At 38.7% G+C, this 19,164-nt stretch overlaps 3 protein-coding genes across 4 annotated transcripts; 2 read left to right on the top strand and 1 right to left on the bottom strand.

Moving 5' to 3' along the window:
• Positions 1-387: 387 nt before the first annotated feature.
• LOC135597280 (probable 1-acyl-sn-glycerol-3-phosphate acyltransferase 4) lies at positions 388-4,776 on the top strand. Its single transcript, XM_065090032.1, has 4 exons — positions 388-552; positions 2,121-2,926; positions 3,190-3,320; positions 4,258-4,776. Exons 2-4 carry the CDS (start codon positions 2,355-2,357, stop codon positions 4,701-4,703), a joined length of 1,149 nt encoding a protein of 382 aa, XP_064946104.1. The 5' UTR covers positions 388-552; positions 2,121-2,354; the 3' UTR covers positions 4,704-4,776.
• Positions 4,777-5,805: 1,029 nt separating this feature from the next.
• LOC135612415 (uncharacterized) lies at positions 5,806-7,175 on the bottom strand. The gene is made up of 2 exons (XM_065108692.1): positions 6,508-7,175; positions 5,806-6,360 (listed from the first exon to the last, which is right to left on the bottom strand). Exons 1-2 carry the CDS (start codon positions 7,085-7,087, stop codon positions 5,969-5,971), a joined length of 972 nt encoding a protein of 323 aa, XP_064964764.1. The 5' UTR covers positions 7,088-7,175; the 3' UTR covers positions 5,806-5,968.
• A 2,048-nt stretch (positions 7,176-9,223) lies between these two features.
• LOC135580855 (protein TIC 20-I, chloroplastic-like) lies at positions 9,224-13,510 on the top strand. Of its 2 annotated transcripts, none has more exons than XM_065090023.1 (3): positions 9,224-9,454; positions 11,527-11,737; positions 12,681-13,510. In XM_065090023.1, the coding sequence occupies exons 2-3, from the start codon at positions 11,566-11,568 to the stop codon at positions 13,319-13,321; spliced, it is 813 nt and encodes a 270-aa protein (XP_064946095.1). In that variant the 5' UTR covers positions 9,224-9,454; positions 11,527-11,565; the 3' UTR covers positions 13,322-13,510. The 2 variants fall into 2 exon arrangements, with proteins under 2 accessions (XP_064946095.1, XP_064946091.1); XM_065090019.1 differs by having other exon boundaries at positions 9,226-9,454; positions 11,552-11,737.
• Positions 13,511-19,164: the final 5,654 nt, after the last annotated feature.

Genomic DNA, 19,164 nt, shown 5'->3' with positions numbered 1-19,164 from the left:
AAGGATAAGAAAAATATATGTAGTTCGAAATTAAAAACAAATACATAGAGCAGTTAATTTAGAAGGGAAGATGACGTGTAAATGTACTTTTTACCATTTTTTAATTAATACGTTAGTACTCCGAAAAAGTAAAAAGTAAACACACAAAAGATGACGTGAAAGCGTTTCACGTCGCTTTCGTGCGTTCTGTTACCCGGAGGGGAAACCTTCCGTTCCGGATGGTCCCCACACAGTACCTTTTAAAAACTACGAATTGAGTGACGACCTACCGATCAAGCCTACACGGACTCTCCCCACACTCGCCACGTCACCTTATACCCCTCCAATTGTCGTGGCGCTAGTCGTCCAAAAGCACTCCGGAATGCTCTTCTTCGGCTCGCCCTAACTCTCGCTTCTTTTACCGCTCCACTAATTACTAATTGCTGCCACCCTGCAATCCTGTTACCCGATCTCCCCTATTTTAACCCCATTCGTTCTCTTCTCTTCCCCATTCCCCTGGCCTGCCTTCCACCAGATCCTATTACGTCCCTCCCCTCCGGTTTTCCTAGCCAGGTTTCTTTCTCTCACTCGCTCTGTGCGCTGATCACTGGTTTTTGTTTGTTTTATTCTTTCATTCATTGGATCATTTTGCCTTCGACACTGGGACTTCCATGTGAGATGGCAATCTACTCCGTCAAAGGAATCAGAATTGTTAAATCATGTGGAGATTATAGTAAGTGGATCTTTCTGTTGTCAATGGGGGGTGGGAAATGGGAGTAAGGGTACTAAAGGAACTACCTTGTGAGTGATACATCAATATAAGTTAGGATTTGATGAGCGATGTTCAATATAGGACACTGTTGTGAAGTCATATTTACCCTAGGTTTTGCCTGGTGAGCCATCACGTCGCCTTCCACTCAGTTGATGGATGCGATATACGTAGTTCTTGATCATGGTAAGCTTCGCTGTGAGCAAGCTAGTACCTTAGGGAAAGCAATATATGATTGAACGGTAAAATGTTTCTGAATGGATACCCAGGAATTTTGTTGGTGAAACAAAATGCAAAAATTAGTAACGGGATGTCCGGAATCTAAAACCCAAAAACAATTGCTAGTAATCATCAAATATATTTCTGGAATTTTACATGACCACTTTACATGTTTGATCATGACACCACCAGTATTAAAAGTATTATTATAGAGACTCATAGCAGATCAGAAGATAAGTTGGTTTGAAATGGGATTTGGAGATCAATGTCAAGAGTCAAGACTACAGGCTTGCTGGCCAGCAAATGCGCACCTCAAAAATTTTCATTGCTTTTGTGAGGCTACCATTTTGCATGTTCTCTGTCAAACAAAGCATGGGCTTGCATTTATATCCGACAGGATCCTTCTACAGTCGTTGCTGAAAGCTGCATGCCCAGGTTGAGTTCCTACTGTCTTACTGGTCACAAGGTTACCTACTTTGTTTGCAGAAGGTATGAATATAACGAGGGTGGTTACTGTGCCAACAACTTTCCAGCCCTTTGTTAAAACTTTTGCATCTGATTCATGTGCATGAGGTTAAGATCATAGCACAAATCCTCCTTTTGTAAGGCTCCCATGATACTTGAACACTAACTGAATTAACAACTGGTTGATACTTTTAACAGTTTTTTTATTCCTTAATTGTTTGTGGATTTTCTTTTCCATGATTCCTGATGGTCTTGCACTGGTGTAAAATGTACTGAATTTTAATTTTTTTAAAAAAATCAACTAAGAGGCAACTCCTCCTCAATACCCAGATTATAAAGAGTTGTCCAGCTTTTTCTTCAGTTGTATCTGCATCTAAGTTTTGGAAAAAAATGTGCATGCAAACTAATAATGATCTCAGGAATTTGAGATTAGAATGTGGGTATCTGACATGTCTTCTTGTGTGTTTGACCTAGTTATCTTGCATAAACTTTTGCATGAATATTGTGGATCATACCTTTGAAACTGTTGAATGGTCATTTAAATTGTTTTACAAGATTACCAACTGTAGAGTAAGGGAATTTAGTCACTATTTTTTATACTTATGGCTGAAGAAGCTTGTTATATTACAATTTTGATGTCCATGGAAGAACTGGTGTACTCATATCTCTTTTATCTGGACTTGTGCAGATTGCTTATTCCAGTTTGGTTTAGTCTACATAATATTACACTGATATAATTGTGATATCAGTCATGAAACACATGCATCTTATTGTGGAGTATCAGCAGTTGCTGAACAATCTTATGGTGGCCTCTGTAATTTGAGGACAATTGAGTCTATGCATGTTACACTGAGTAAGCAGGAGATCTGTCAATAAGATATGGGATGTGAATGGTGAATCTTTGAACTGAAACCAGAAACAGATGGAGTCTTGTGGGCCTTTCATTTTGGGGAACCCCCCGAGACATCACCCGCTGACTCCATTGAGGGCATTTAGAGGTGTATTGTGTTTAGTAATACTTCTCTTGACTGCTTTTATGATGGTTGTTTATTGCGCCCCTGTGACCACTATCTTGCTGCGGCTCTTCAGCGTTCATTACAGCAGGAAAGCAACTTCTCTTTTCTTTGCTACATGGTTATCCCTGTGGCCCTTTCTGTTTGAGAAAATCAACAAGACCAAGGTGATTTTTTCTGGTGAAACTTTGCCCATGAGAGAGCGAGTTCTGCTTTTTGCTAACCACAGAACTGAAGTTGACTGGATGTACATATGGGATCTTGCATGGAGGAAGGGTCGCTTGGGATATTTGAAATATATCCTCAAGGGCAGCTTGATGAAATTACCGATATTTGGTTGGGCATTTCAGATTTTGGAGTTCATTGCAGTGGAGAGAAAATGGGAAATTGATGAATCAATTATGCGTAAGAAGCTTTCAAGTTTTGAAGATCCTCAAGATCCTCTTTGGCTTGTTATTTTTCCCGAGGGAACCGACTTCAAGTAACATTCGTTTATCTTTCACCTAATATCCTTTTAGATTTTGGAAATGTGTGAAGCATCAATATTTTCTTGCTCTTAGAAGTATCACTTGTCTTGGTACATACCAGACATTTTTATAATTGATTTACCTTGTGTGGTATTTTAACTGCAATTAGTCACTGTGAAAAAGATCTTGCTACCGGTTTTTTACTACATTTGTTCTAGTATTGAACATGAAAAGGGCTTTAAAGCTGGTAATAATAATGCCTCCGTTGGTGTCCCAGTGAGAAGAAGTGCATCAAAAGTCAACAGTTTGCAGCTGAAAATGGTTTGCCGATTCTCAGAAATCTGCTTATTCCGAAAACAAAGGGGTTCTTTGCATGTTTGGAAGTTTTAAGAAACTCCTTGGATGCAGGTAGGTTGTCTTTACGTATCTATCCTGAGCTTTAAAAAAGACCTTCGATTCAGGTAGGTTGCCTTTGTATTTCTATTATCAGTCTTTCTTTATTTACTATGTTACGCTGGAGGCATTTAATTTATTCGATTATGTCCTCAAAAGTATAACTTCTATAGTTTATTGAGTATAGAATGTTGCTAAAATCCTGACAATTCAGCAACACAGAGGCAGCACCAACTCATATATATTTGATTTGTAACATAGGAAAATGAGGGAAGTCATTTCCAAGATTATCTATCAACTAAATTTCAATTTTATTTTATCGAATTAAGATGAATTACAGTCAGCTCCTTAAGTAAACTAACTTATGTAAATCACCCTTTTTAGTTGTTCCAAGCAATCATTTACCTGAATTACTTAAAGTTGCCATGAATTATGGAAATGCTACAAAATGCAACGTGGAAAGGTCACTATGAATCTCAGTTTCAAGCATGGATGTTTCACCCCTTTCTTATGATGTAAGTCTCCTTATCAAACTGTTCTTCGAGAAGACATTCTTATGTCGATCAAACTTTGTTGTCCCTACCATTTTTTGTACTGGAGGTTGAGTTCTACTTTATTTATTTATACTTGTTTTCCTCTAATTATTCTTGAGCTGGAATTTTGTTACTGTTAATGAACTCTTGTGGGCCTTTTACCTTTCGATCACAGAAAATCACAGAAAAAAAGAAGTATTTGCAACTTTATAGTGGCAACCAACATGTCACAATCTTGCTTTCAACTGCATCTGATTCTTCCTGTGTTTATTCATTCATTACATGTAGATTTTGTACAATTTGCAATGTTACCTTGGCTACAAGTACTCCTGTTCAGCTGTGTTGTAGATACTGTCTTCTGCTTCTGTGGTCCTTCCTTTGTTCATATGTTCATGATATTTCTTGTTGATTTTATGCAGTTTATGATGTCACTATTGGCTACAAGCATCGCTGCCCAACTCTTATTGATAATATCTTTGGTGTGGATCCTTCTGAAGTCCATATTCATGCCCAACGGATTCTTCTCTGTGAGATCCCAACATCTGAAAATGAGGCAGCTAAGTGGCTGATAGCGAGGTTCAGGGTCAAGGATGAACTCCTAGCTGATTTTACCACTCTTGGATATTTTCCTAATCCAGGAACCGAAGGAGATCTTTCTACATTGGCCTGCCTAGCAAAATGCTCCTTGGTAATGGTTCTAACTGGCACTTTCATGTACTTGACGCTTTTCTCATCTATTTGGTTCAAGATTTATGTAGCATTCAGCTGTGCTTCTCTTTCGTTTGCAACCTACTTCAACGTACTACCCTCACCGCTACATGATTGTACCAAGGCATTGTTCTACGGCAAGATGAAAACTATGTAGATTTTGTCATGTAAGCCTTATGATTTATCTTATTCGACTGCAGAATATTAATGGTATTACTTTAGGCTGCTAACTTCTATTTCCTTTTGCCAATGCTATTATGACTTGTGCTTCATATTTTTCTCATTGTTGTTATAGATTTTTTTATTGACAGCTTATTAATGATGCTGTAGAATATTTCAGAAGATTCCTGAACTTTGTCTTTGCTTATGAGAAGAGTAGTGAATCAAACAGTTAAATTTACATTAGCCATCTTGATCACCAAAAATAATCATGTATGACAGAGTAGGTCTAATGGCAATTTTTTTTTTTACTGATATACCTGCAGTCACAAACTAAACATGAAAGGACCGCTGAATAAATTGAATTTATAGGTTTAGGATCATTAGTTGCCTTTCCGGTAGTTCTATGATATCTTTTCGATTGGCAATAGATGTTACCTAATTTATGGATGATCAAGGATTACAAAGTTGGAAATTAGAAGGGCCTTCTAACTAGTTAGTAAGACCAGTCGACCAGCTGAAAACCTATTTGGACTTTATTATTGGTCCTTTACTTCATAAGATAATTTGCTATTAGTAGTAATGTTATATATATATATATATATATATATATATATATATATATTATATATATATATATATTATATATATTATATATATATATATATATATATATATATAATATTGACTTTATTATTGGTCCTTTACTTAATAAAGTAACTTGCTATAAGTTGTAAACCTAATGATTCAATTTTCTGACGCAACAGAAGTTTTCAGATACGAATTCTATACCTTAATGCTAAGCTCTAAAATGAAATGATACATTCCGTACCTTAATTTATAAGATGATACTGGTGGAAAGATTACTTAGTTATTCTCTCATATCAACAGAAATTCTTCTTTTTTCTTTCTCAGTCTCTTGGGTTCAATGTGGTAAAAAAGAAGATGAAAACCATTAATCTTAAGATCAATAATTACAAAGATGGCAAGCATGCGCATGAGATTTCTTGAGATTTGTAACATATATTTTTAAGTAGTGAATACAGGATTAATCAACCTTCAAAATTCATGTGATGAAGTTTAGAATCCTAAACCTAATATGAATGCAGCAGCTATTGCATTATAATGTAAAATGCAACAGCACATCCTCTCAGTTTCATACAGCAAAACACATCCTCTCAGTTTCATACGTCCCCAAGTTTAAAAGGACTACTAGGATTGGAGTAGAAGCGGCCACGGAGTTTGGTATTGGGGGCTCCTCCTCTAACGGCGGTCGCGGTTGATCATCTCCATGTAATGCTTCATCGACTCCTGCCGCTGCAGCCGCATCTCCTCATTAAACTTCTTGATGAACGCCTCCACCCGCCGGTTCAGCTCGTCCTGCCCCAGAGACGCCTCCCTCCTCAGCCTCCCGCCCGACGATCCCCCGCTCTTGGGCGACGCCGCCGCCCCCCTCTCGTTGAAAGTCTCCGACTTTCGCATCACCGCCGCCTTCGCCGCCGCCTCCTCCTCGCCACCGCTGCCGCGGGTGTCCCACGTATCGGACTTCTTGAGGTGGCGTGCGAGCGGCACGGCCCGGCCCTCCGTGATGGTCCGCCATGTGGTCTCCAGCGTCTCGTTCCGCCTCGGCCGCCTTGCCACACCGAGCGCCTTCCCTGAAATTACCATTTTGTTCTCTGAGCCTCATCATCTTTCCGTAACCATAGGATATCGTCACCGCTCACTCGCTCACCGCCACTTTTCGGTGAAAAAAATTTGAATCTAATGTACGAATATCCTGAAGGGGAGGTGCGAGTAACTACCTTCAGGGCTGGGCTTGACGGCCTTCCGGTGGCTGAACCGGGTGGAAACCAGCGGTTTCTCCGCCGCGGCGACCGAATACTCCGTCGGAATCTCCTCCATAGGTCCCCTACTCCGCCGCTTCGGTGACCAGCTGGACCTCGATATCACGAATTCCTCCTCCACCTCTTCGTCCTCGGCTTCCGCCTTCGCCCTGCCGTAGACCTCCGCGGCAGGCGCATCGTCCGCGAGCTTCGCATCGTACTCCACCGGGTCCTGAACAACCGCCACGGGGTCCATCGTCGCGAGGTGCGGCAGCGGCGCGAGGTCCGCGGTGGACGTCGAGGGCTGCTTCTGGAAGCGGGAAGAGGCGGCGATGGAGATGATGATGCCGTTGATGACAAGGTAGAGGTAGGGCGGTCGGAGCCAGGCGAGAGCAGAATCGTATGCCCGGGGGACCTCGGCGGCCAGGAACCAGACGACAGGCGGGCCTGCCAGGCGGATCGCCATGGCCGCCGTCACCACTCCGGCTGAGGCGATCGCCACCTTAAGTGCCATCGAGACCCACGCGCCACCACCGCCATTCCTGCTCCGGGAACCCATCCCTGCTGGTAAGCGATTGCAGCCGTCTCCCTCTCTCTCTCTCTCTCTCTCTCTCTCTCTCGCGTCGAAGCTTCAAAGGGAAATAGAGCAAACAGGAGGAGCTGGGGTTTCACTTTTAAAAAGATCAAGAGGTCGTATGAGCGTGATGGGTAGTGATGGACGGCGATGATGGAACACGGGCCGTCGGATGAGGGGTCGTCCTTGTCGCCGAGCCTGCCCCCAAAAGGACAAATAAAACAACTCCAAACGGCAAATCTCGAGGGTGTGATATTACAGGTAGTGGACGACCAGGATTTGCTGATCAAAGTATTGCATTTGATTGACACTAGGAGGATGTTGGGATTCGTTGGATTGGATTTCTTTTCATAAATGAAAGAGGATAAATATATTTAATAAGCACTGAAATGCGGAGGGCAGTGCGACTCCAACGGTCAAAAATTGGACCGTTATCTACGGAGTGGGGAAGGTGGGGCGGCAGGTGTTGCGACCTTTTCTAAGAATAGCAGCCTGCCACCACATGTACATTATTATAGTCCTCATTCTCATCCAACAAGCCCGTCACATCACTCATATATATATATATATATTCCAAATCCGATTCATGATGTATTCTAAATTGATTTAAGGGGATCAAGTAGGCTGCTTCATATCTAAAAGAAATCGACATTTTACCATCCAGGAAGCCGTCCGCAAATGTCGCAATATTTACATAGTTGGTCGATCTGGCTGGCAAGTACACGTCCATGGAAACGAAGTCAGTGACTTGTCATCACTTGTCAATCCCATGGTTCTTATTGCAGGAGTGATTCGAGATTATATTTGCACTCATCGAGTACGACATAAACAAGATGGACGGAGTTGAAGACCACCGTACCGAGGATCGACCGACCATGTTAGGAGAATTCCCGTTAGGTGCACACGCTTCTTCACGAAAGCATCCATCGCCATCCACAACTGTGAATCTTTCACGTCCCTCGACAGTGACAACTCTCGCTTCAAGGATATCTAAACACTATTCGGGATGGTCATTGTGCTCAGCGACAACCGGTTGTGTTCTGTGTAAAATAATGATTTTATTGGCCGTAAATTTACGTCATAATTTGACTGATTTCTCATAATAAATAACAGGACAGAATTGATGCACAGCAAGCATACTAAGTTCATTGAAAGCCCAGGATGTTGTCCCTTGATCTCAGATCATCAACAACAAGGTTTATGGATGTTGTATGCCCCGTTAGATGGATCACACCTACCCCTTTCTTGACATTTTGTCGATCGGTGCAAGTGTAAGTGCACATGAAGAACGGAGCCTTTCTGATGATGCTGAGATCTTTACGTTCTTCTTGCGCACGTTACACATGAATTCTCTACGGTCTTTCTCTCTTTTAGAAAGTTCATGAATTCTATCCATCATAATAAATTCTCTTTGCGCCACCGCCAGAAGAATGGCTGATCGCCGCGTGTGGCGAGGAGCTTCAGAATCAATATAACTATGCGATGGGTAGAGAAACTGTGAGATGCGCGTGCACAGGGCCTCTGTTTGATGCCAATGAGACCCGATGCTCGATCTCATCCTCACTCACGCCTCCTCTACTTGAAGCCATGGTGATGGATCGAATCTGACCCGATTCGAGATGGGATCTGATCCGACCCGAACGCGGGCCACAAAAGGCAACTCTTGTATCCTAATTGAACTGGAGAGTTCTTATCCACTTCTGTGATCGACCCATTCTCGATTAGCGCCATTGTTAGAGACATGATTCCTTTATTTCTCTTTTGAACCCTCGCAACCAAGGTTTTGAGGATACTGAAGAAAGGAGAATCTATGAAATCATTATCCGGTTCAGAAAGTATCGAGTGCAGATTTCAACTATGGATGGCAATCTGAGCGCATACATACATATCTTGCATAGGATTAGAAAAGTACATGCAAAGCATCGGTTTTTAGTAGCAACAGCAGAAAAGGGTCTTGGATTTAATGTTCGCTTAGAATGGCCCATAGGCTGAAGCGAAACTAATTAGACCCCAATCTGCAGTAACTGAAGGGTATTGGATTCAATGACCTATGGGCTGAAGCGAAACTAATCAGGCCCAAAGTGCGATGCCCGATTCGATGACTCCGTAAAGACGAATACGAGCCTTCCAGACGTCGCAGGGCGGGCATACCGACTCGGGGAAATTGAGCGCAACTCAGCTTCTATAAATATCCGTGCCGTCCAACCTTCGCCGTGGCCGTTCCACTATCCATCGATAGCGCGGTTCCCATGAAATCGAAGCCCTGTGGGTGGAGGAGCCTTTGGGAGGACGCTTCAACATCGACGGAGGAAGCGACTGCGTGTTAGCCGGAGAAGACGACCTCGCCCAAAGGTATGTAGGTGGCGTTTCGGCCATCTCAACCGCTGTTAGCGTCTTTTTGTTCGGCTTTGGTGCAGAAAAGAATAAACCAAAAAATAACGGAGTAAAAAGGTAGAGAAGGGACGCATCCTCTAGTTGGTCGCCGGCGGAAGCTGGCCGCGAGCGCGGTCGACGGTCAGGGAGGAGGTCGGGTGCCGGGGTGGTACATGGTGGTGGCGTAGGTCGGTCGGGGATGGGTTGCTTGGGAGGAAAGAAAAGAATAGCGGACTCGGGTCGGATTTTATTGGATCCGCTTGCTAATAGTTTTCGGATCCTTTCTAATTTTCCAACCGATCCGATTATGGTTGGTCCGCTCCAGTGTGAAGGAGAATTTTGGATCAGATGTTCTCATTCCAATCGACGGTTCGGATTGAGAATTGGAGGGTTCTATTTTTCTATAATGGAACCAATTGATGTCATATATCCATGACTGTCTATTGTATGTATTCAAATGAGGCACTAGATTTTCTTTGGTGTGCGTGTTGTTTGTGTTCTCTTTTTATGATTTGAATAACTATTACTGAATACGCTGAGTTCTCTTCATTGTTATGATATCTGACGACTAATTGATTTTTTTGTGTTACCATGTCTTATTGCTCTACATCTGTCATGTTTATATCAAAGAATTACACTGACCATTGAGAAGTGGATCAGACAATGCGTACAAAATGACAACAACGCATATGAAACTGGCAAAAAATCAGTACTTGTTGATTAATTAGTATATTAGATCAATATGTTATAGATATAGATATTGAGATGTGATTAGTGTTTATTTATATGTTAGATCTATTCTTCTCTCACTTTAAAATGTCTTTCTAGTTAGACTATGGTCATTGGGCATAAGTGCGAGCCATTGGTTATCAACTTATGGTCACTGGGAACAACTATGTCCCATGGTGAGGAAGGACTAATTGGATATTGACTCATGATCTCCATGTAGAATCATGAGTTTGGTGTTTACCAAGTGTTTTTGTTTATATATGACTATATCTGTTTTATTCTTTTACTAAATGTTGATCATTGGATGTGCTTTTTTGTCTTTTCTAATATTTTTTTTCAAATTCTTATCATGAATGTTATTTTCCAATGATTCCTTGCTAAGTTATTATGATTTTGTAGTATTGGTCACTGAAAATGACATGATTGTAAGATCATGTATCCTAGAATTATCTTACATGATATGTAATATGTTTTTGGTTAAGAGGTGGCAAAAACTCATCCTTGTTTCTGGGGCATCATGTGGTGTTCTCATGGATTGTAATGTCCTTAACTTATCCATGATCCTAGTAAATTCAACCCTCTAGCTTTACACCTTTTAGCTTCTCTTTTCCTTCTAGAAAAGATTTTTGCTAAAATCAACATCTCAAGTGCAATTGTTCATGATAGGATTATTCTTTTAAATTTGATGGTTCTGTTTGACTTGTGCCTGGGGATTTCAATTGCACTTTGACAATTCAGGCAACTCTAAAGGGCAACACGTTTCAGTTTATTTTTTTTGGTTAAAAAGCTTTTTAGCTGTCAATGATTCTGTCAAAAATATAAGCAATCTAATACATATCAAAATAAAAGCACAAGTGGAACTATATTGATGCAAAGTTCCTGTTCAAATTTCTAAATTGTGGTCTTATGATCTTTTTATTCTTGATGATGCCTAACATTGTCATGAGTTCATGTTTTATCGATTTACAACCAGATATGTCTGTATATGTATATGTACATATACAGCTAATGTAAAATCTGTGTATGCTGTGTAGCAAAATACAGATATATCTTCACCTAATGCAAAATCATATACATATACAGCTAATGTGAAATCTGTATATGCTATGTACTTGTGTAGCAAAATACAGATATACCTTCACCTAATGCAAAATCAATATGATTATGACATCTTAATTTGAACTAAAAGTATGATGTCAGTCCTGTATATGTTGTGTTGCAAATCACCTGGTGTCATGAGTTGATTAGGAATAAGTAGATCTCTTGTTTCATATCAGTACAACAAGTGCAATTCTGTCCAGAACTCTAATTTATTTTTATAGTTTTCTTTAACCTATTTCTTTGTAGGTTCCTGGAACAATATGATTCTAAACGGAATCACTGCTTCTCGGTGCCTAGACATAAAATTCAGACCTTGCTATTTGAAGCATTGTTCTTCTCTCAGATATGCCCCTCTTTGTGTTTCTGCAACATCTCCTAAATTTAGAAGCCTTTCTATAGCTGATGAAGGAAGGAATGTTCTTCCTTTTAGCGGTATGTTAATATTCTTGTTATATTTAGATATTTCTTTTTGCTTACACGAAACTTTTATGAATTTGACTGGCATATACTAGAAAGTTTTTTTTTTCAAAGAATATGTGCAAATTTTAAACAGACTTTAAAGTTAGCTTGGCTTAGGATCAAAAGATCATACTTTATTCTGTTAACCATTAAGTACTAGAAGTGGACGATTTTTAGTAAGTTCTTGGGTTCCAAATGAAGCTGCAGAAGTTTTTTATTTTTATTTTTATTTTGATATATACCACAATTAATTTTAAATATTTTCCGGACTTTTTATGGTAATTCCCTCTTGTTGCTGGTTCTACATTTAATTTTAGTTTTATATATGTCAATATGCCAGTACTCCAAATGTTGTTATGCTGTTTGCTTTGCTAGAGTTAGGAATAATAATATCACCACTAGGTTGTCAACACAGTTTTTCATATATCGAGTGACCTTCATTTATGGCAAAAGTGATCGAGGAATGGTTCAAGCTGACTAAGGCTTTTGATTATTGGAAAACCCTCAAGGTTGGGGATTACCAGCAGCACAGTCTTCTTTAATTTTCCTGGCAGATTTTTAACTGAACCAACATTTGTGCCTTTTGTTTGGCTATACATTCTGGGATTACCAAAGGTCTGTCCAAGCTAAGACTTCCAAATTCAGGCAGCATTTTTGCCTAGGGGTAGTGTTTCAGGGATCTCATTCCTGATTAAAGGTTCAAAAATGGTTTTGGAGTGTCCACAAATTGAACCTTATGGATTGAACTAACAAGCTATTTTTGCCTAGCTTAAGTATTAAAACTGATCAGTGAAGTGCCTCTCGAAATAAACCACAGAATAGATAGAATTTGTAGTGGATTGACAGAAATCACTTCCATTGAATTTTTAATGGTATTTTTCAGTTTATTCATTTTGTTCTGTCGAAATGGTAACAGGTTCTCTGCAATTATCTCGGTCATCTAGCTCCTTCCTATGCTGGGAACATCATGGTAATGCACTTAGGATGCCTTTGTTGGCCAGAAGTAATAAGGTGAGGTGCAGAAGCCCAGTAATCTCTGGAGCATCAAAGAGTTACTTCACTTACCCTCCGATGACCAGTAAGCCCAAATGGTGGTGGAGGACCCTAGCCTGCACTCCGTATCTCCTGCCTCTTCACTTGATGTGGATGCATGCCGACTCAGCATACCATCTCCACCCACTCCTGCAGGATTGGGACTTTCTAGTGAACCCCTTCCTCGATACGATAGCATTAATGCCAAGCTGGATCCTGATGGTTCTCATGTTTTCTGCCTATTATTTTGTAGTGAGGAGAAAAGAATGGCCTCATTTCCTGCGTTTTCACATCATCATGGCTATGCTCCTGGAGAACGCATACCAGGCAATAGCAATTGCATGCACTTGGTTCCCGAAGACTCTCTACCGTGGCGAGCTGGGGATGCATTTCTGGCTTGCTGTTACGTTCGTGCAGTTGTATACGGTGGTGGAATGTATGAGATGTGCACTCTGCGGCAAGTATGCAGATGTCCCTTTCGTCTCTGATACAGCATATATTCATTCGGATCCAAAGATTTTCTAGGGTTTTCTATTTTGTTTGTTTTGTCTGAATTAGTTAACAATGTGTGTATGGCTTGTAAGAAAAGACTCCTAGTATCACACAGTTCTGTTATGCTGTGACATTTTACGGATAAGTTTTCGTTCAATCTAGGTTTTTGTTCTCTATTGATACTTCCATCAAATAAAGTGATTACTGGACAATTGAGAATTATGGAAGTGCTGGTAATGTTGTCCATGTTGTGTAGACTGCAAGGTTTTGATGCCCTTTCCTTTCCATATTAATGTCTTGCTGGCTGTACCATCTGTTGTTTACCTGTGCTCACTAATCAAGTTTTCTTTTTCTTGCACCCACTGATCTTGATCTACCCAGTCCACTGAACCAGTTGATTTATTAGTCTCCTTTAAGTTAGGTTCGTGGTTTATAAACTGGATTGTCTTGATCAAAGATTTTGGTATACTTGAGAGCTTTAGCTGTTCTTTCCTGAGTAGGTGATCCTTTGAAAGAACATCTCCCTAGGATTTGCAGCAAATTAATTTAGATGGCAATATGTTCATTCCTGGCAAGATAATGATCAATTAACTTGGTTAACTTAAATCATTAATCCAAAATATTTAATCCCAATCCGATATTTAAAGATTCATATTCTTTAATCTAACTCAATTATCCTTCCGCATCCGATCTAGCACTTTACTGAAATTTCAATTCTCCAATTGTATACATTTGTAGCTTGTGCAACAGACCTGCACGTATATGTGAACCCATAGCTATATATGTGGTGTGAAGAATTATAGAATTTGTGAGGAAGAGGAGCGATTTTATTTATTGAGGAGATTCATTTTATGTCTACTTCTATCATGATTTTTTATCATACGTTATGATTCTATTATAATCTTTTATCATGTCCTCGTAAGAATGTGCTTCCGTCAAAAATGTCAATCTTGAAACGATATAATTGAAATGTTGACATTATTGACATGATATAATTGAAATGTTCTACCTGCTAGTGGTTTTGTAAGGAAGTTTATTAGTTGGTTTGAAGTATGAATGTGATAAATATGTTATTAATATTTAACTACTTGATCTTTAATAAAGTAAAAATTGATGATAATGTGTTTCATACGTGAGTGGAACATCGAATAGACCCATAAATAGGTGGCATCGACATTATTGTAGTATATTATAGAAGTGGGTTGAGAGGTGATGCCAAATTCATGTAATAGATTGGTGACCTAATTGAGTTCTACAATGATGATGGTAATAACTTGATATTCAACTTCAGTAGATCTTATAATTATATTCTATTTCTTGGAACTCCAACTGATTATATTTATTCCAAGAAAGACAATGTAGGCTGACGTAGACATTTTTTCATCAATGTTGCTTGCCCAATCAACATGAGTGAATGCATGAAGATGAAGTGATGAGTGTTTACGAAGAAGAAGTCTATGATTAAAAGTCCATTTGAGATATCGTAGGATACAATTTAGTACAGATTAATGTATAATGAAGGGTTGATGTATAAATTATGATAATTTATTAACTGCAAATGAGATGTCTTAACATGTAAGAGATAAATACTATAAAGAACTAAATACTTATTAGTACTATGTGGGATCCGTAGTAGGGTTGTCATCATATAATTTGAGTGATTCAGTAGTCGAGAGTGGAGTGACAACTTCTTTGACATTCTGTATATTCATCTTTTGATAATAAATCTTGAATGTACTTTTTTTTTTAATGGGAAAAGTCCAAAAAATGTGAATATTGCTTCTACTATTAGAAAATAACTCAACGTTCATAGATCCTTAATAAAAAATTAATTTATCAATTGCTTAAGGAATTACTTTATCTTTATGGGATTATTACCGGTGATGATAATATTATCTACATAAACCAGTAGATATATAGTACTTTTCTTTTATTGTTATAGAAATAAAGAGGTGTCAGATTTAGAGTTGACAAAACTAACTGATGCCAAAAATAAGCTAAGTTCGGTATACTAGGCTCTTGGAGCTTGTCGAAGTCCATAAATAGTTTTTTGTAGCTTACCAATATGGCTTAGATATTGAGGATAGATAAAGCCAGGAAGTTACTACATAAAAACATTTTTAGTTAAGGTTCCCTATAAGAATGTATTGTTAATATCTAGTTGGTGTATATACTAACCTTTAATGATAACCAAACTTAGGATGAGTTGGATTATTATCAGTTTTACAATATAACTAAATGTTTCTACGAAATCAATACTTGACCGTTAGTGAAACATTTTGGCCACTAGACGTATTTTATATATGATAATGGATCTATATAAGTTTCACTTAATTCAAAAGATCCATTTACACCTGATGATATTTTATATATAATGAAATAGTACAAGGGTTCATGTGGTATTATGGAGTAGGGCATTTATATTCTTCACATATGGCTTTGTGCCAATGTGGAGAGTTTTAGGCTTGGGTGATGGTTATGGGTTCAATAAGTTTATGTGGAGAGCTTATGGTAGCATGAAGTTCAAGGATTGAGAAGATTTCATTTTTGGAGCATGTTGTCATGTAATATTTAAGCTTGATGGTATTATTGGGTCATGTTAGAAGTATGAGAATTGGTGGAGTTATTGACACGTACCTAATCTGGTTAATACACTTCAATGTCACTTGGCCAAGAAGAGGACAAAGATATCATTTGTGGTGATGAGAGTGTTTCTTCATCGAACATTACAATGATACACTTCAATGTCACTAGGCCAAGGAGAGGACAAAGATATCATTTGTGGTGATGAGATTGTTGCTTCATCGAACATTGCAGTGTGAGTTAGTGGAGAAGTAGATAGACTAGTTGTAGAGAGGGTGAGGTGCTGCTGAACTAGAGTGAAAAGAGAGTCAGGTCTAGAGGAGAATTGCTAGTTGATATACTGATGTAGCGATTTCGTGATCTTAGTTGTGCATCTGACCCTTAAACTTGAGATACCAAGGATGTTGTATGAGTAGTCTACTCTTTGATATCGAACTTATAAGTTTGAAGGTTTTAAATCTAACACAACCGGTCATCGAGGGTGATAGCCAACCTTACGAGAGCAATTAAGTGTCGATAGAGGATCATCTACTCTCAGTGTTATGAGAGAAATATCTTGTGTGTTCTTGCTAAGTAAATCTCTTTCGATTAAAGCAAGACTTGAGTAGATTTAGTATGGGCCTAACAGCACCATACCCGATATATGGTCTTTGTGATATTAGATGGATGAGGGATTATAAATACATGATAATTGAGGGCAAATAGGTCCAATGGATTAGATCCCTCTGTATCGTTTGGGGACTATGGCGTAGTGGCCTAGTATATCCAAAGTCGATGAATTGAGTGAATTATCACAAGATGATAATTCATTGAATTAGAAGGAGTTCTGACAAGTGTAACTCATGACCAGCTCAGTAGTGGGCCGAGAGGGTCACACATATGATGAATGACGCGATGAATAAAAGATTAGATATATGATATCCAATAAGCTCCTATTTTATTAGATCTATTGGGTGAGACTTAATAAAAGCTTCGAGTAGATAATTGGATAAAGATTCAATTTTCATTAAGTTATAGATAATTGAATAGAGATCTAGTATCTAATATACTAGGAAAATTGGATAGAGATCCAATACCCAATGGGGCAGGATCCATTAGGGTTAGCAATATGACCTCTCTATAAAAAGGGATATGGGACTAAAAGGGTTATAAAGCTGGACCCTTTAGCCACCATCTCTTTAACTCCTCCCCCTACTCCTTCCCCCTTGTCGTGTTGGTAGTGGTGCACGAAAGCGAGGAAAGAATGCATCACGAGAGAAGGTGTGTCATTACTTTATCCATTATGTGGATCACTACTAGAGATGAGAACACGATATCTCCTTCATCCATGGATTAGAATCTGCAGATCATGGATATACGAGTTCCCTTATGTGAGATTTTCTCATGTCTTACGTAGTTTTCGAATTTGAGAAGTTTTTCACTTCCAATCGTCGCACACGATTTGATATAAATCTATTTTTTGGGATATTGATTTCTATTTTATTTTTTCACTACGCATGTAATACTCTCCCGGGTTTCCCAACATACTTGAGGCCAATTGGATGTAGTAGTAAGCTTGAGTCGACCAACAAACTTTTACTATGTGTCCAATTTTATCATAGAGCTGGTAGATGACTTTATGTTCATTGTTGGTGTTGGGATGTCAAAACTATTCATAGTTATAGTTGAAGTTATTTTTTGAATTGTCTAGATTAAAGTTGTCACCATGGTTGTGGGGCTGATAGTATGATAAAGGATGATGACTATGTATTACAGAGGCATATTGTTCAATCCTTTGTTGAAGCTCATATCACTTTGATTGATCTTTTTTTTGGATTTTTGATTGAATTAAGATGTGATTGTTGGTCCTATCATCCTTTTTTCTCATTTTAGATATGTTTTATAATCAATCAACCTATCATATAATTCGTCAAATGATATTGGTGATTCTCGTGCTCAAGCTATTATTGTTAGTTTCTTATATTCGCCTCCTAGGCTATTAAAAATATGGACAATGACTTCTTTATCACTCAAAGGATGACCTATTAAAGCTAAGTCATCAACAATAGTACTTCTCTTTTATATTATTTTTATCTGAGTAGATAAAAGACTTAGCATGCGAATGCGAGAACAATTGACGATGATAGTTTGTAACTTTAACCATGCTTCTGCTATAGTACTGTATGAAGAGATCAGTGGTGCTATGGATCTAGCAATTGAGGCTTGAATTACTTGTAGAATAAGACAATCATATCATAGTCATAACCTATAATTAGGATTTATTGTTAGGCTGGGTTCTCTTGATATTTGGATCTTTTCTATTGGACAATTGAGAAAATCGTTCATATAGCACAATAGATTATATTTAAATAAGAGATTAGAGAATTATGATTACTAACATGTATAGTTACTAAATAATTTGAAGGAGATTAGAGTTATTGTATTGATTGATATGTCTTATATGTTGAGATAAACTATTATTTCATTTCATGGGGTAACAATAATTGGGACACCAGATGAGAAAGAGAATATGATGTAAAGTTCATAACCAATTGATGACATGACAGTCGATAGACAGTAGAGATTTGATCTGATTTGTTGGAAGGGATCAGAGGAAGGACTTGAACCAGTGAAGGAGAGGTCTGTGCTAGTGATGACTGAGCCTTCGCCACTCGCCTCGTTTGTAGATGTGCGATAGGGGCAAATCACCTACTGTGATGTGAGAGGTAGTTTTGGCGATGCTACAGAGATGTCCGTCGAAGGAGAGCTTGCGTGAGTGGTTTCTCTTCCTTGGTTATAGATTTGATCACCGAGCTTGGCTATAGATCTGATCATCAATCAAAAGGAAGGGTTGCTATCCGAGGAGGAGTCGGAGGAGGCACCGGTGAGGACGATGGTGCTAAGGAGGAAGTCGTCTGTGAGGACACTGATGATGGAGATTACGAAAGGAGAAAGTGGGGCTGGAGTTATCACTGGCGAGGAGAATCGCTGCTGTTCCTTATCAATGAAGGAGAGGAGTTATTATCGTTGAACAACTAGGAAGGAAAAATTTTATTGGAGGTAAAAAAAAGTTCTGATACCATAAAAATTTATAGAACTTGTTATGAAAACAAATAATTTTATTCATTAAGATGATGCATATTCATACAAGATTTTAAGAAGAGATTTTCCTCAATCATAAATGCAAATTACTCACTCAAATCAGTAATTGATCCTCAAATTATATTGAGAATGTAAGAAATATAAAGATGTCATTTCACGTCTATATCTATTTCTATAATGATCTTTTATCAGATGTCATTCCATATCTGTTT

Source organism: Musa acuminata, chromosome BXJ1-2, assembly GCF_036884655.1.
Source record: "Musa acuminata AAA Group cultivar baxijiao chromosome BXJ1-2, Cavendish_Baxijiao_AAA, whole genome shotgun sequence".
Taxonomy (NCBI): domain Eukaryota; kingdom Viridiplantae; phylum Streptophyta; class Magnoliopsida; order Zingiberales; family Musaceae; genus Musa; species Musa acuminata.
The sequence above is the reverse complement of the archived record's forward strand: the minus strand, read 5'-3'. Positions and strand labels throughout refer to the sequence as shown.

Excerpts from the sequence above, each read along its gene's own strand:
- LOC135597280 (XM_065090032.1), top strand. The coding sequence starts at position 2,355 with ATGGAGTCTTGTGGGCCTTTCATTTTGGGGAACCCCCCGAGACATCAC. Across the intron at positions 2,927-3,189 it reads CCCGAGGGAACCGACTTCAA|TGAGAAGAAGTGCATCAAAA; the intron begins GTAACATTCGTT and ends TTGGTGTCCCAG. Across the intron at positions 3,321-4,257 it reads AAGAAACTCCTTGGATGCAG|TTTATGATGTCACTATTGGC; the intron begins GTAGGTTGTCTT and ends GATTTTATGCAG.
- LOC135612415 (XM_065108692.1), bottom strand. The coding sequence starts at position 7,087 with ATGGGTTCCCGGAGCAGGAATGGCGGTGGTGGCGCGTGGGTCTCGATG. Across the intron at positions 6,361-6,507 it reads CGTCAAGCCCAGCCCTGAAG|GGAAGGCGCTCGGTGTGGCA; the intron begins GTAGTTACTCGC and ends TGGTAATTTCAG.
- LOC135580855 (XM_065090023.1), top strand. The coding sequence starts at position 11,566 with ATGATTCTAAACGGAATCACTGCTTCTCGGTGCCTAGACATAAAATTC. Across the intron at positions 11,738-12,680 it reads GAATGTTCTTCCTTTTAGCG|GTTCTCTGCAATTATCTCGG; the intron begins GTATGTTAATAT and ends AAATGGTAACAG.